This window comes from Balaenoptera ricei, chromosome 8 (genome assembly GCF_028023285.1).
Source record: "Balaenoptera ricei isolate mBalRic1 chromosome 8, mBalRic1.hap2, whole genome shotgun sequence".
Classification (NCBI taxonomy): domain Eukaryota; kingdom Metazoa; phylum Chordata; class Mammalia; order Artiodactyla; family Balaenopteridae; genus Balaenoptera; species Balaenoptera ricei.
The window spans coordinates 86,103,214-86,117,195 of record NC_082646.1 but is presented as its reverse complement, the minus strand read 5'-3'; the positions used below and the strand labels follow the sequence as shown (position 1 = coordinate 86,117,195).

At 35.7% G+C, this 13,982-nt stretch overlaps 1 protein-coding gene across 19 annotated transcripts in view; it reads left to right on the top strand.

Moving 5' to 3' along the window:
* Nucleotides 1–13,982, top strand: part of DCDC1 (doublecortin domain containing 1) — a 466,050-nt gene that overhangs the window by 288,451 nt on the left and 163,617 nt on the right. For 17 of the 19 annotated variants that reach the window (XM_059931315.1, XM_059931310.1, XM_059931313.1 and 14 more), the window contains 2 exons: nucleotides 7,446–7,577; nucleotides 7,978–8,135. In XM_059931315.1, the coding sequence (XP_059787298.1) occupies nucleotides 7,446–7,577; nucleotides 7,978–8,135 (290 nt within the window). Of the gene's footprint in view, nucleotides 1–7,445; nucleotides 7,578–7,977; nucleotides 8,136–13,794; nucleotides 13,859–13,982 lie in introns of those variants that run through there. The other 2 variants (XM_059931325.1, XR_009504676.1) reach the window with 2 other exon arrangements.

Below are 13,982 nucleotides of genomic sequence, written 5' to 3'. Positions count from 1 at the left end.
CATCAAATGCCAAAGCATTTTAATAATTACCTTTAACTTCATTCTGAGATTCATCCCAGCTTTCCCCTTCTCTCATTTCTGACCCCACTACATTACCCACTCAGAGTGAGGTTCTAGGTTGTTGGAGAGGGAGCTTGTACATCTTGGTAAAAAAAAAAAAAAAAAAGTGGAATTTTGAGACTGTATCAAAATATCCCTGCAGCTCCTTGGCCTGTACCTGCACATGAGGACTTCGTTCTGAGACATACCTAAATAGAGCTGACTCCTATTGCCCAAGAACATAATTATGTCTTATATAAGTATTGCCCTTCCCACCAACAGACATAGAAGAGCAGGACCAAGGTTTAAGTGTATTCTTTTCTCTTTCAAAATTCAGGTACCTAAACATCCACTTCTACTCTGCTGTCCTTTTTACCTCTCCTTTTCTTGCAACTTATAATTTTCTAATTTTTCACAACACTTCTATTGTGAGCTAGCAAATAATGTATACTTTTGTGTTTCAAACACAAATTATTTTTGAGACTTTTGATTCTAAATTTTTTAATGTTCTGTTCACAAACACGATTGCTGATTTTTTAAAGTTACAGTTCTTCTAGATTCAGAGAGTAAAACTATTTATTAATGAGGCATTTCATTCTATTAGAGGTTTAGAAATTTTGATTAGATCTAAATTTAGTCATCCAAAACTGTATCCATCTAGTTAAGGCTAAAATGGAGTATAATTTGATAATTATTTGCTGCTGGATCATAAATGGAGCTCATTCCATTCATTAAAAAAAGACAGAATTACTGTGTTAGGATATTAATAACTAATCTTGGCTCCACCACTTATTTGCTGTGTGGCCTTAGGCAAGTCATTTAACCTTTCCAAGTTTCACATTATTTGTCTGCAAAATATAGCTATAATACTAGTATTTTAAGTATTAGGCACAGATTCTGGCCGGTCGATAGACACTGGCATATCATTTCTGGCTAAATGATCATTTGTAACTATTAATGATAATAATAATGAACAAATTTAAATACAATATTGCATTTTGTTATATTGTATTTACTTGGATACTATTTTTCTTTTGTTTTATTTTTAAAGTTAATCATTTCTCTATTCATTTGCAAAAGACAAAGTTAGACTACTTTTTTTATACAATTCACCAGTTTCAGCTAAATTAAAGATTTAAACTTAAACATGGAACCATAAAAATATCTAGAAGAAACCATGAATTAAAGCATCTAACCCAGAGTAGTGATGAGTAGACATCTTTATGTGCATGCAAACAAGGATAGAATCCGTAAAGGAAAAGACTAATGGCTTTGAGTACATAAAAAATTTAAAACCTTCTAAATCTAAAATAGCATTAGCAAAAGTGAATAGGAAAATGTGAAAAACAGGGAAAAATCTTTGCAATATAAATGTCAGAGAATGGGATAATACTTTTAATATATAATAAGCCTGATATAGCAATAGAAAAGGATAAACATGTCAATAGAAAAATGAGCAAAAGACATGAAAAGGAAATACATGACAGAAGAAAAATTAAAAGAGCCAAACCAAATAAAAAAGTTCAGCTTCACTAGGAATTAAATAAACGTAAGCAATGGATAGTATTTTCTCCCTATTAATTATGGAGAGATATAAAACTAGGAATATCCAATGTTGATGAAGATGTGAGAAAACAAACATACTCATTCCTTTCTTTGTATTTGTTTTTTGGGTTTTTTTTGTATTTTATTGGTATTAGTTATCTACTGCTGTGTAACAAATTACCTCCAAACTTAGTAACTTAAAACAACAAACATTTATTATCTCACAGTTTCTGTGGTGGCATCTGGGAGTGGTTTAGTTGGGTAGTTCTAACTCAGAGTCTTTCATGAGGCTGCAGTCAAGGTGTCAACAGAGGCTACAGTTATCTGAGGCTTGACTAGGCTGGAAAATCTGCTTCTAAGCACACTTAGGTTGTCCAGAGGCTTCAGTTCCTTGGCACATGGCTTCTCTGTAGTGCTGTTTACAACATCAGCTAGTGATCCAAGAGAGCAAGAGAAGAAGAGAACGAAATGGAAGCTGTACTTTTTCTCATAACCTAATGTCAGAAGTAACCTAATACCACTTCTGCCATCTTCTTTGGTCACATAGGCCTATCCTGGTATAACGTGGGAGGGGACTACACAAAGGTATGAATACCAGGAGGCAAGGAACAGTGAGGGCACTCTAGGAGACTGGTACAGTATTTCTAAGGGTCAGTGTGGCAATATTTATCAATATCTGTAAAAAAATACTTATTTCTTTTGACTCAGAAATTCCACTTACAGCAGCTTAACCCAAGGAATCAATCAGTGGTGTATACTGTAGTGTATCTTTCAGGATGTTCATTAGAGCATTGTTTATAATAGTGAAAATTGAAAACAGGTTAAGTAACCAACAATGAGACTATAAATATATTACGGTATGTCTTTATTATGGATAATATATTGGCATTACAAATAATGGAGAATAATTTATGATAGAGGAAAATGGTAATGTTGTGATTTGAGAAAAATCAGGTAAGAAAACAATATTATTTATTTATTTATATTGTATCAAATATGAGTGTGTGTGTGGAAAACAAAACTGGAAGTTTATACATAGGACAGGTGGTAGGAGACTGGATAATTATTTTCTTTGAGTTTTTCTATATTTTCTGTTTTCCATAAAAAGCATTTATAATGAGGAAAAAAGAAAGAAACACTTTAAAAAACTATGCCTGATCATGTGCTGACCAAGAGGAGATAGTGTTTAAAACATTCCAGGTGTAAAGAAGATGTGGTGCATATATACAATGGAATGTTACTCAGCCATAAAAAAGAATGAAAATAATGCCATTTGCAGCAACATGGATGGACCTAGAGACTACCATACTAAGTTAAGTAAGTCAGACAGAGAAAGACAAATATCATATGATGCCGCTTATATGTGGAATCTAAAAAAGGTACAAATGAACTTATTTACAAAACAGAAATAGAGTCACAGATGTAGAAAACAAACATGGTTAGTGGGGGAGGGAGGGGATAAATAAATTGGGAGATTGGGATTGACATATACACACTACTCTATATAAAATAGATAACTGGGGCTTCCCTGGTGGTGCAGTGGTTGAGAGTCTGCCTGCCGATGCAGGGCACATGGGTTCGTGCCCCGGTCCGGGAGGATCCCGCATGCCGCGGAGCGGCTGGGCCCGTGAGCCACAGTTGCTGAGCCTGCGCGTCTGGAGCCTGTGCTCCGCAGCGGGAGAGGCTGCGACGGTGAGGGGCCCGCGCACCGCGATGAAGAGTGGCCCCCGCTTGCCACAGCTGGTGAAAGCCCTCGCACAGAAACGAAGACCCAACACAGCCATAAATAAATAAATAAAAAATAAGCAAACATTTAAAAAAAATAAAATAAAATAAAATAAATAAATAAAATAGATAACTAATAAGGGCCTACTGTATAGCACAGGGAACTCAATACTCTGTAATGACCTATAAGGGAAAAGAATCTAAATAAAAGTGGATATATGTATATGTATAACTGATTCACTTTGCTGTACAGCAGAAACTAACACAGCATTGTAAATCAACTATACTCCAATAAAAATTAAAAAAAAAATAAAGCATTCCAGGTGACAGTCTGCTGACCCACCGCTATATTTCCAATGAGGACATAAATATTCCTGTGGAGCCCCAAGTTAGGTCAAATTTGTGGCCTTTCTTATGTACATGGAGGGAATATCTTGGGAGTGATAAAGATGATTCCCCAACCCTATTAGCTTGAAAAAAATCTCATAAATGAATGCGATCCTTTTTAGCAGCTAGAGACTTGCCATTGTATCCTGAGGGTGAATTTTGGTCAGTGTGAAATTCTGAGCCAGTTCTTATGCAGCAGTCTTCAATAGGACACTTCTCCCTCAAGGAAGTGGAACTTACAATCCTAAAGCTGATAAATAGCACAGTTGGAATTTGAAACAAGAATAGGACTGTAGGATGTTAATCAATATGTACTGGGGGTACTATTTAAAGTTTTTGAAGTGAGAATGATGTAATCAAAGATGTATTTTATTACAATTTATCTTGAGGTGGTAAAAAGTGGATTAGAATGAGAAGAATGCAATGAAGCCCAAAGGGCTGATGGACTTGGAAAATAATGAGGGTTAATACATTAAAGGTCAAGTTAGGGTGATGTGCAGATGCACTGGAAGGGAGGAAAAATCAAAAGATTAGGCTGTTGACTTCCTAGAAGACAAGATTAGAATTCCAGATTTTGGAGGAGGGAGTTGTTTATACTGGTGGCCTGATGATTGAACTAGTAGGTACCTAGTTAGAGAGCAAGATAACTTGGTCTTGGAGTAGAGAATAATAAAGAACCATGGTATCAAAATGTTTGAATAGTCATCACATAGGGTTTAGAATGATTCCAAAGGGAAAATGCTAGAACATCTCATAAATGTCTCCAAATGCATTGTGTTACTTGTGTATGTCTGCCACCTTTGCTAGACTGTCAACTCTAGGAAGCAAAGCCCATGAGTGTTTTTTGTTTTTTCTTTTTTGGTCTCTACTTCTGCTATGTCTGTCAGGATGTTAGACGCATCATGGCTCTACCTTTTGGGCCCTTCTTTATCCATCTCATTGGATATATATTAAATTTCCCCATGTTCTAGGTACACATTCTTTCCAGTAAGAGGGCAATACACCTCAAAAGTAAACTTATGTAAAATGTCTTTACCTCTGTTAGAGGATGGGAAACATGAAACTACCATCACAATATAAGGGATTGGAATATATTCAATATTATTTCCTACTACTCATGTTCCCTCTCATATTGAAAATACTGTGATCTTTGTTGCTGAATTTTGGCTTTGATACTTTACTGTAGGATCAATGTAAAATAATCTATTTCCCTTTGCCCATCATATTCACTTCAGCTGAATTGTCTTAGATATTTCTAAGACAATAAGAACTGGCACAAGAGAAAATAATATAATGAAATAGATGTGACACAGGCTTCAAGGTAAAATAAGAATCCTAATTTTTTTAAATAAAACTTCTTTTTGTAATGTTTTTGGGTTAGCTTAGTGATTCAAAAATCTCTTTCCAAGATTATCTGACTAGTATATTCAGTGAAGACACTATTTTAAATTGGGCCTTTTTAAAAAGTATTTTTTAATAGAAGAATAAATGCACATATAGAAATTAATATTTGAAAAAATATACTAATTAGAAGTAAAGTCTCTTTCTCTCAAACTTTAATCCTATTTCTCAGAGTTATTCACTAATAGCAGGCTTTTGAGTATATTCTCAGAAATTATACATATATTTCTATGTATAGTAGGGTTTCTGCTTAAGTAATATAAGTAGTGTATGTTAGTTATGAAAAAACCCTCCAATAATTCAGAACTGAATAAGCAAAAGTACCTCTTTAACCTATTCCTCAAAGATTATCATTAATTGTTTCTGATTAATTATATATATTATATGTAATCATATATATTAAATCTAATTATGTATGTATATGTATATGTGTATAAGTAAATTATATATATTATATGTAAAACTTTGTGACCTATCTGTTCCATTCAGTAACATGTTGTGGCCATCTCTCCATATTGACATCCACATCTACTTTATCTCTTAAAGTTTCCCTGATGATACACATTTAGACAAGTAAGAACCATGCTGCAATGAACAATGTATGTATGTGTATGTTTGTTAAGTCAAAGGGAATGCATATTAAAATTCTGTTAGTCATTTATTGATTAATTCAACAAAAATTTCTACTTACTGTGCTTTTAATTTGTATTTTTTACCTTTCTTCCTGACTTTTTTCTGAATCCCCTCCCTCTTTTTTTCCTCTACTTGTTCATAAGGTATACTGTGTATTTCTATTTTTTTATTGAATCTCTTACATTAAAAAATAGCTTTATTGAAATGTAATTAACATACCATACAATTCACCTATTTGAAGTGTGCCGTTCAATATTTTTCAGTATATTCACAGGGTTTTGCATCCATTACCACAACCTAATTTTAGAACATTCATCTTTAGTTGTACATTTTCTAACAAAGTTTAAAGTTATTTAATATCTCTTTTTCTAGAATAATATAAGAACCTTAGTGCTCTTTAATTATCCACTGGACACCTCCCCATATTTTTTGTTAAAACTTTAGTTCCACACTTTAAAAAAGAAGTTTATATAATACTTGAGGCAGCATATCTAGGATTAACTAGTAAACAAGCTGGAGGGGCAAGTTGCTTTAACCTCCCTGTGTTTGTTTCCTCGTCTTTAAAATGGGAACAATAGTCATACCTATTTCAAAGGGCTGTTGTAAGGATTAAAATGTAAATATGTTGTTATGTGGGAAATTACTTTGGTGCAATGGTAAACGCCAAGTATGCTCCTAGATAGGCTATCCTTGAGTTCATGGAACAGAAAGGTGCACAGACCAAATTAAAATATTCAGATCACGATTTATTAAATCAATTTAAAACACAAAATAAAATGTATGGGAAGAGAGATGGGTTAGGTTAACATGCTTAAAGTGCAATGGGTTGAATGGCCACATTACCTGAATCTCTGCAGTATCGGCATATCCTTTCTGTGTTGCATCACCCTTCCCTGCTGCTGATGTGGTTACAAGGACCAGAGTTGAAATTTGAGCAAAAGGGTCTAACAGATGAAACGTGTGTGAAGCAATGATGCACACTTGCTCCAGGACAGAGCTGGTTGCAAGTACACTTGGCCAAAGCTGTGCTCCCCAGGTAGCCTATGGGCAGCTGTGGATTTTATCCAGCAGAGGATCCAAAATGAGAGTCAGCAATGGGTGGCCAGTTAAAGATCTCATGATTATTGTGTCTCATGTGCTTAATTTATATGTAATGTATCATAAATATTTGTTGTTTTGCTTATTTGGTAAGTCATGACTATTTTGTCTTTCTACCCCTTTCTATCTATGTTCATAGACATATGCTCTAATCACTTTCTGTCTGACACTTCTCAGGTTACTAACTTACTTATCTATGCTTAATGCAGCTAATGAATCTCATTCATCCTATTTGTTTTCTTGTCTTCTGTGGCAGAATTGAATATTCCCAAAAAATAGAGCAACTGCACGTTACGTGTACATAATGTGTTTACAGTAATACCTTTTATGTGGAAATAACTCAATAAATGTTAGACATTGTTATCAGTATATAAGATGGCTTGAATATTTAGCAACCTAGTTAAACTTGAGCAGATCAAACAACAAATTAGAAATCTTCCTATGAAAGTTATTTGGCTTGATTTTGATCTGAAATTGACAATAAAGTACAAACTCATTAGCCAGACCTTTTTCCTATTAATCTAATTTATCCTCCCATCATTCCAGTTGTATAGATTTTTTGCTGTTGCTTATAAGGCTGGTACTACTTTCAATTTTTTTTTTTTCCTTTCCTACAGGCTTATCCTCAGTTTGTTCTGACCTACCTAGAGGAGCTAAATGCACAAGATGTGACCCAGACAGAGTATCACCTTCACCATGGTGCCTGGACCACAGCTCATCAGGAGCATGGCAGCAGCTTAGCAGAAGAGGTCAGTGTAGTGAGCCAGAGGCAAGACAGAAATAGATCTCTATGATGTATTTTGAAAAGAGAAAAAATGTTTGGGTTGTTTTCAGGAGGCAAAAACGAATTCACAAATTAGGGTATTGATATTTAATACACGTTATATAAACATCTATTTGCACATTTATATTTATATAAACATCTATATGTATATTTATATAAACATTATTTTATTAAATAGATGGTGACACATTAGCTTTTCTTAGGACTGCCTTCTTTTGTTCTGACCACATACCAATGGTTTATGTGCTGGATGAAGAAGGCTGAAGGAACCATGAAAAGTGCGATGTTAAATTTTTGGCATATATAGTTTAGATATTTCCACTCAATGAAAATTAGCTACATTATTCCTATATTTCATTTTTTAGGTTCTGCAAAAAAGTGCCAGTATCCCTGGTCTCAAGCAGCTGCCAGAGCCTTCAGAGACCCACTTAATGCCAGAAGGTTCTCTTGGGGAGACAGGGGAGCTGACAGTGGCACTGGTGAAGAAACTGGAAGAGAAACATCCTAAGGCTTCTGCTCAGAGGTAGGGCACTGACAGAATGGAGCTTTATTGCTCAATGACATTCGATGTTTTCCTTCAGTTTCACGTAAGATTGATTTCTTGAAGATTATTGAAATATCTCAAAAGCCCTTTGGCTTTCAAGCACAGTAGTTTTCGGGTCACATTTGATGAAGAGAGGTGACATTTATGTGTATTTCATTAAAGATTGATGTACAGTATTGTTTATAAGTATACTTAGGAAGGGTTGCTATCTTGGGATCTCACTAAAATATTCTGGAATAACATAATTAGGGTAAGGTAGTACTGAGCATATATCTAATTGTGAGAATACTGAAAGGTCTTAAAGAAGGGCACACTCATGGACAATCCTTTCTATGTTCCACGAGGAGAATATTATGTTTAGACCTGGGGATACGTGCACAGTAGATGGTCTTAAGTAGTGATAATTTAACAAATTGACATAGTTACGTTACTGGAATAAAACTAACATCAATGATTTTGCTAACCAACTGAAGATCATCCTTGGTTGGAAAATGGAAATTATTTCTCTGATCCTCTTTATTTAACTGGAAAACTAAAGTTTATTCTTATTATTATTTTGTTGGGCTTGGTGTTGTAAATCACAAAGTGACTTTATAAACTGTAATTTTAACATACAATTGTTTGAAATTAATTATTGATTGAAGTACTCTTAAAGGAGTAATACAGTTCTTATCATACTCAGTAAAGTTCAAGATAATTCCTAAGTTTAAATATTCTAATGGTACATAAAAATGTCAATTGCATGAAAAAAGAGAAAAAAAGCTCTAAATTTCTTTTTTAAAAAGTTTTTTTCATCTTTATTGAGATATAGTTGGCATATAACATTGTGTAAGTTTAAAGTGTACAATATAACTTTTTATTTCAATTAAAAGCTATCTTATATTCTTAAATTACATATTCCTGCTTCAGATTTTGATAGGAGGGGAATATTTTTTCCCTAATAACAAAAGTGACTCTTCAATTTATTGTCTCTCTAAATTATTTATCCCTTAAATCCTTCGATTTTGTTGTTTTGAGTAAGATAGGGCAGAAACAAAACAACCAATTTAGTATCTTACTGTATTATAGTATGGGGGTGTCCTGGACCTGTATGAAAACCAGAGTTCCAATCTTCCACCCCCCCAATACTTGTTTTTCAGTCGTACATAAGCTTCTCAACTCTCTGATGCTCCACAACACAATCACAAGGCCGCAGCTGTGCAGCCAGGCCAGGTCACTAGAATATAAGTCCCTTGGGAGCAGTCTTTGAAGTTTTCATGTAAAACACTGGGGTAGCTGAGGAACTCAAATACGGTTTCATGAGGTCATTGTTGACCTATCTCTCTAGGCCCACTCGGCAGCCATTTGTACTCTCTCCTTCTTGAGAGAATGCTGGGGGCTTGTCGTTTTCCAGGGTTCTGTTCAAGGACGTACAGTTTCCTCCTGCTCTCAAATTTCTGAAATCTATATGGGGCTTTTGTGTTTGTCGCATGCTGGCGCTGGTGGGTCACTGTGCAGGAGCCCCAGTGATAATTCATTTACATCCCTATGACTTGCCCAGACTGGAATTTTTTTTTTTTTTTTTTTTTTTTTTTTTTTTGTGTGTGGCGGAGCAGGGACGGTTGGCCACGGGGTGTGTGCTCCTCTGTACCTGGAAGGATGCAGCCAACTCTGCCCTCAGGTGGCACTCCCATTCCAGGGACCTGGGCCAAAGTCCAGGCCTAGAGGGTGGGAGTTGGACATTTGCCTGTGTTTTGCAAGTGAAATGATTCAGGAGGAAAGTCCTTCTGAGGGCAGGTGTCCTGTGATGTGTCATCCCCTTCCCCTACACTCACTGGGCTGGACAGGGCCTCTCAGAGCCCCAGGCCGGCACCCTGCCCTCCCCACTGAGTGTCGTGGACACAGGGCAAGCTCGGAGAAGAGCAGAGGCTGGCGGTCCCCTTGGTAGGGCTTCTTTTTTTTTTTTTTTTTAACATCTTTATTGGAGTATAATTGCTTTACAATGGTGTGTTAGTTTCTGCTTTATAACAAAGTGAATCAGCTATACGTATACATATATCCTCATATATCCTCCCTCTTGCGTCTCCCTCCCACCCTCCCTATCCCACCCCTCTAGGTGGTCACAAAGCACCGAGCTGATCTCCCTGTGCTATGCGGCTGCTTCCCACTAGCTATCTGTTTTACATTTGGCAGTATATGTATGTCCATACCACTCTCTCACTTCGTCCCAGCTTACCCTCCCCCCTCCCCGTGTCCTTAAGTCCATTCTCTAGGTCTGCGTCTTTATTCCTGTCCTGCCCCTAGGTTCTTTAGAACCTTTTTTTTTTTATATTCCATATATATGTGTTAGCATACGGTATTGGAATTTTTTTTTAATTTTTATTTTTATTTATTTATCTATTTTTTTGAGGGTTGAGGGCTTTGGGTAGTTTAGAGATTTTTCTAATGTATTCTGTTATCTTCCCTGAAGCAGTGTAATCTGATGATGGAACTTTGGAGAAAAGAATATAGTATTAGGAAATGTGAGGCCAAAAAAACCCAAGACAAACAAAGCTGTTAATATCAGTTAACATACCACAATACTGTTTGAGTTGTTAGAATTAAATGTCTTTAAATTTCAGGAATGTAGTAAGCACTCAATAGGTAGAGTTGTGAAAATGTTCTGAAAACAAGTAGGGGTAGAAAAGAGTTGTTAATGGGGGTTGTATTGATTTGTGATTTTTAGTCAATAGAAATTGACTGGTAAATATATTTTGGATTTTATTTAATAAGAAATTTCCCAGGGCCCTTTTCTTAGTGAGGGTTCCTCAGGGTTTGTGTCTCAGGCTACAGCAACTTTTCCAGCCTTCTTTTTTTCTCTTAAAGCCACAGGGATTTATCTGCGTTCTCTCCACCCACACAATTTACCACAGTAGGTGTAATTTCAGTTTCTCTTCTTCTCTTTCTGTTCCTTAACAAAGTTATTTTGAGTAAAGAGTTAGTACTTAGAGCAATTACTTTCCTCCCATTTTGGAAGAAGTTGTTGGACAAAATTAGAACATGGTACTGAACTTGACGTATTGACTACTTTGAACCTTAGGTTGTCTTGTTAGGTTTGTGTGCTTTCCAAATATAAGAGAATCAGTGCATTATATTATCACAGCTTTAAAAGAGGGCTTCACATTGTCTTGCTTTTATTAATGATGATTTTATGAAATAAAGAATAAAATCACTGCAAGAAATAAAGAAATAATGTGAAATGATATGAGTTGTGAAAACTGGAAAAAGAAATAGAATTTTAGAATACCAGGGAAAACATTAATGAGCATATACTCTGAAAAAAAGAATATATAATTGAATAAAAAGATATGAAGATATAAATGTATGTACTTCTTTAGAAGTAGCCAAGGAAGTAGAGAATCAGAAGTAGCCAAATTTGGGGAAAGACACAGAGATAGGTAGCTACTGGCAGGTAACAAGTGAAAAGGAAAGATAACATTTAATTATTAATAACATATACTGACTTTGCTTAAGTGCTTTATGTGCATTATTTTCCAATAACCTGTGAGAAACTGGGTCCACTTGCCTGCATGCAGTAAAGCCAATCTACTGACACCAGGTTGTGGTGAAGGAAAATGCAGTATTTATTGCAGGGCACCAAGCAAGGAGTCCAGGGCAGCTAGTGCTCAAAACACCCAATGGGTTTCAGGAAAACATTTTTAAAGGCCAGGTGAGGGAGGGGAGTTGCAGGATATGTGATCAGCTTGTGCACAGTTCTCTGATTGGTTGATGGTGAGGTAACAGGGCTGTGTCGTATTATCAATCCTCAGGCTTCAGTAGGTCTGGGAGCTACATGCTCATGGTCATCAGGAAGTTAATTTCTTCCATTTGGTGGGGGTTTTAGCATCTGCAAAACAAAAAACAACTCAGGAAATGTGCATCAGATACTATTACCTAGGTACTTCAGAGAAGAACTGAAGCAAGAGGATGTGGGGGGAGGGGTCTGTCACAGGAAGGCCCCATAGTGTCCTGCTCCCATTACAGTATGTAAAACAGAGGTATTAATCTCTGTATTACTGATAAGGAAATTTAGGCACAGAGAGATTAAGTTACTTGGCTAAGGCCTTCCAGCTAGTAATTTAAGGCAGGCCTATCTGCACCTTAAGTGTTATTCTTCGCCTCTATATTGTTCTGCCTGACCATTCATGTTCTTGTCTTAATGATTATTCCAGATCTTTAGCCTTTCAAATGGGGCCTATTATTTTGACTGGATATCTTAGAAAGGAATCTTTAAATAAGGTGGAACAGTTTAGAAAGGGAATGATAAAATATAAATCAATATATGCAGCTTTCAGTGATGACTAAAGAGGTAGAAAATATTAAGGGAGACTGTGAACCCCTGATTTCTTAGTGAATTCAGTAGTCTAGATTTACTGATTTAGAGGCTTGCACTTGATTGGATTTGAGATTTTTAAAATCCTCTTTCTAATAATATGAATATAAGTTGTCATGATTAACCAAGGTATTTCACACCTTGAATGGTGGTTCAGTTCAGCTTTGTATATACTAAATTTGGTGACAGGTAATAGCTGTCATTTGTTGAATACTTACCATATGCCAACTGCTATTCTAAGTACTTACTTATTCTTGTAATGATGTGATAGATCGATTTACTTATTGTAATGATAACCTGATGGTGGAGATGCTCTTATAATCCATAAAGATGTAGCCACTGAGGCTCAGAGTGGTTTCAAGATGTGTCCAGTCATACAGCTAGTTAGTAGGGGAGATGGGATTTGAACCCATATCCACTTGCATCTATAGACAATGCTCTTAACCACTGTTTTAGTCCTCGTTCCTAGTAGTTTTTATTGTATTAATTTCATAACAGAATGTCATCATATTGAGTAGCCATATTAAGTCATTACTAAAATTTTATGTGTATTACATCATAAAAGATTTGATTAAGCTATTGCCATTTTGATTGGTGTATTATTTTGAATTATATCCTTAAAAAAACCTACAACAATCATCACAAACCAGGTCATCTGCAGAATCATTTCATTTAATATATTTCAAACACTTGTAGAAAGCATCTAATTGTTTATCTTTTTTTTTGTTTTTAATGTGGAGAAATTCTTTTTTCCATTGAAGAGAAAGGAAAATCTTTTAATGTGTAAGGTCTTTCATGTAGGATTCTTAGCACATGATAGGTTATAGTTTTTGTTTGCATAAAATGTTTTTGCTTCCTCTATCAGTGAGATGAAGAAATGTGGTTCTCTTCTTACTTGGATAAAGTGAGTTGTGTGTACATTTAAATCTAAGTTTGGTCCGAAAAAAAATAAATGCCATATTCTGGCATCTTTAAGTGTCTGGAATGTGTTTGTTTACATTAGTTTGTCCGATGGAGCGCTTTACCCTTATTTAAATTGAATAGGGGGTGGGGAAGGACTGGGACAGCCAACAAAGCACAATGACCCTGCTTGTCACCCAGTGACCTGTGAGAAGGAAATAATGAACTGTGAGTAGCTGTCATCTTAACTGTTTCTGACAGTTTGCCTTTGGGCACATCTGTGTTAGTTGCATTGGAAAGGCCTTTGTTCTTTTCCCACTAGTGACTTTGTCGAGCGCTGAGGGGTTTGCTAGCTACTGTACTCCTAACCAGCCCCTTCCTTCCCAGGGAAGCAAGCAGCTGCCACGGATCATATTGACATTTCTCTTCATGACTCAACTTGGCATGTACTTCACTCTTTCCAAAGAGAACATATATTTAAAAGTTCTTTGATTTTTTTCATTAAAAATGTACTTTAACGTCTCATGAGTTTTGATACTAATAAAAAAGCAAGTAATAAAATATTTTTAGTAGTT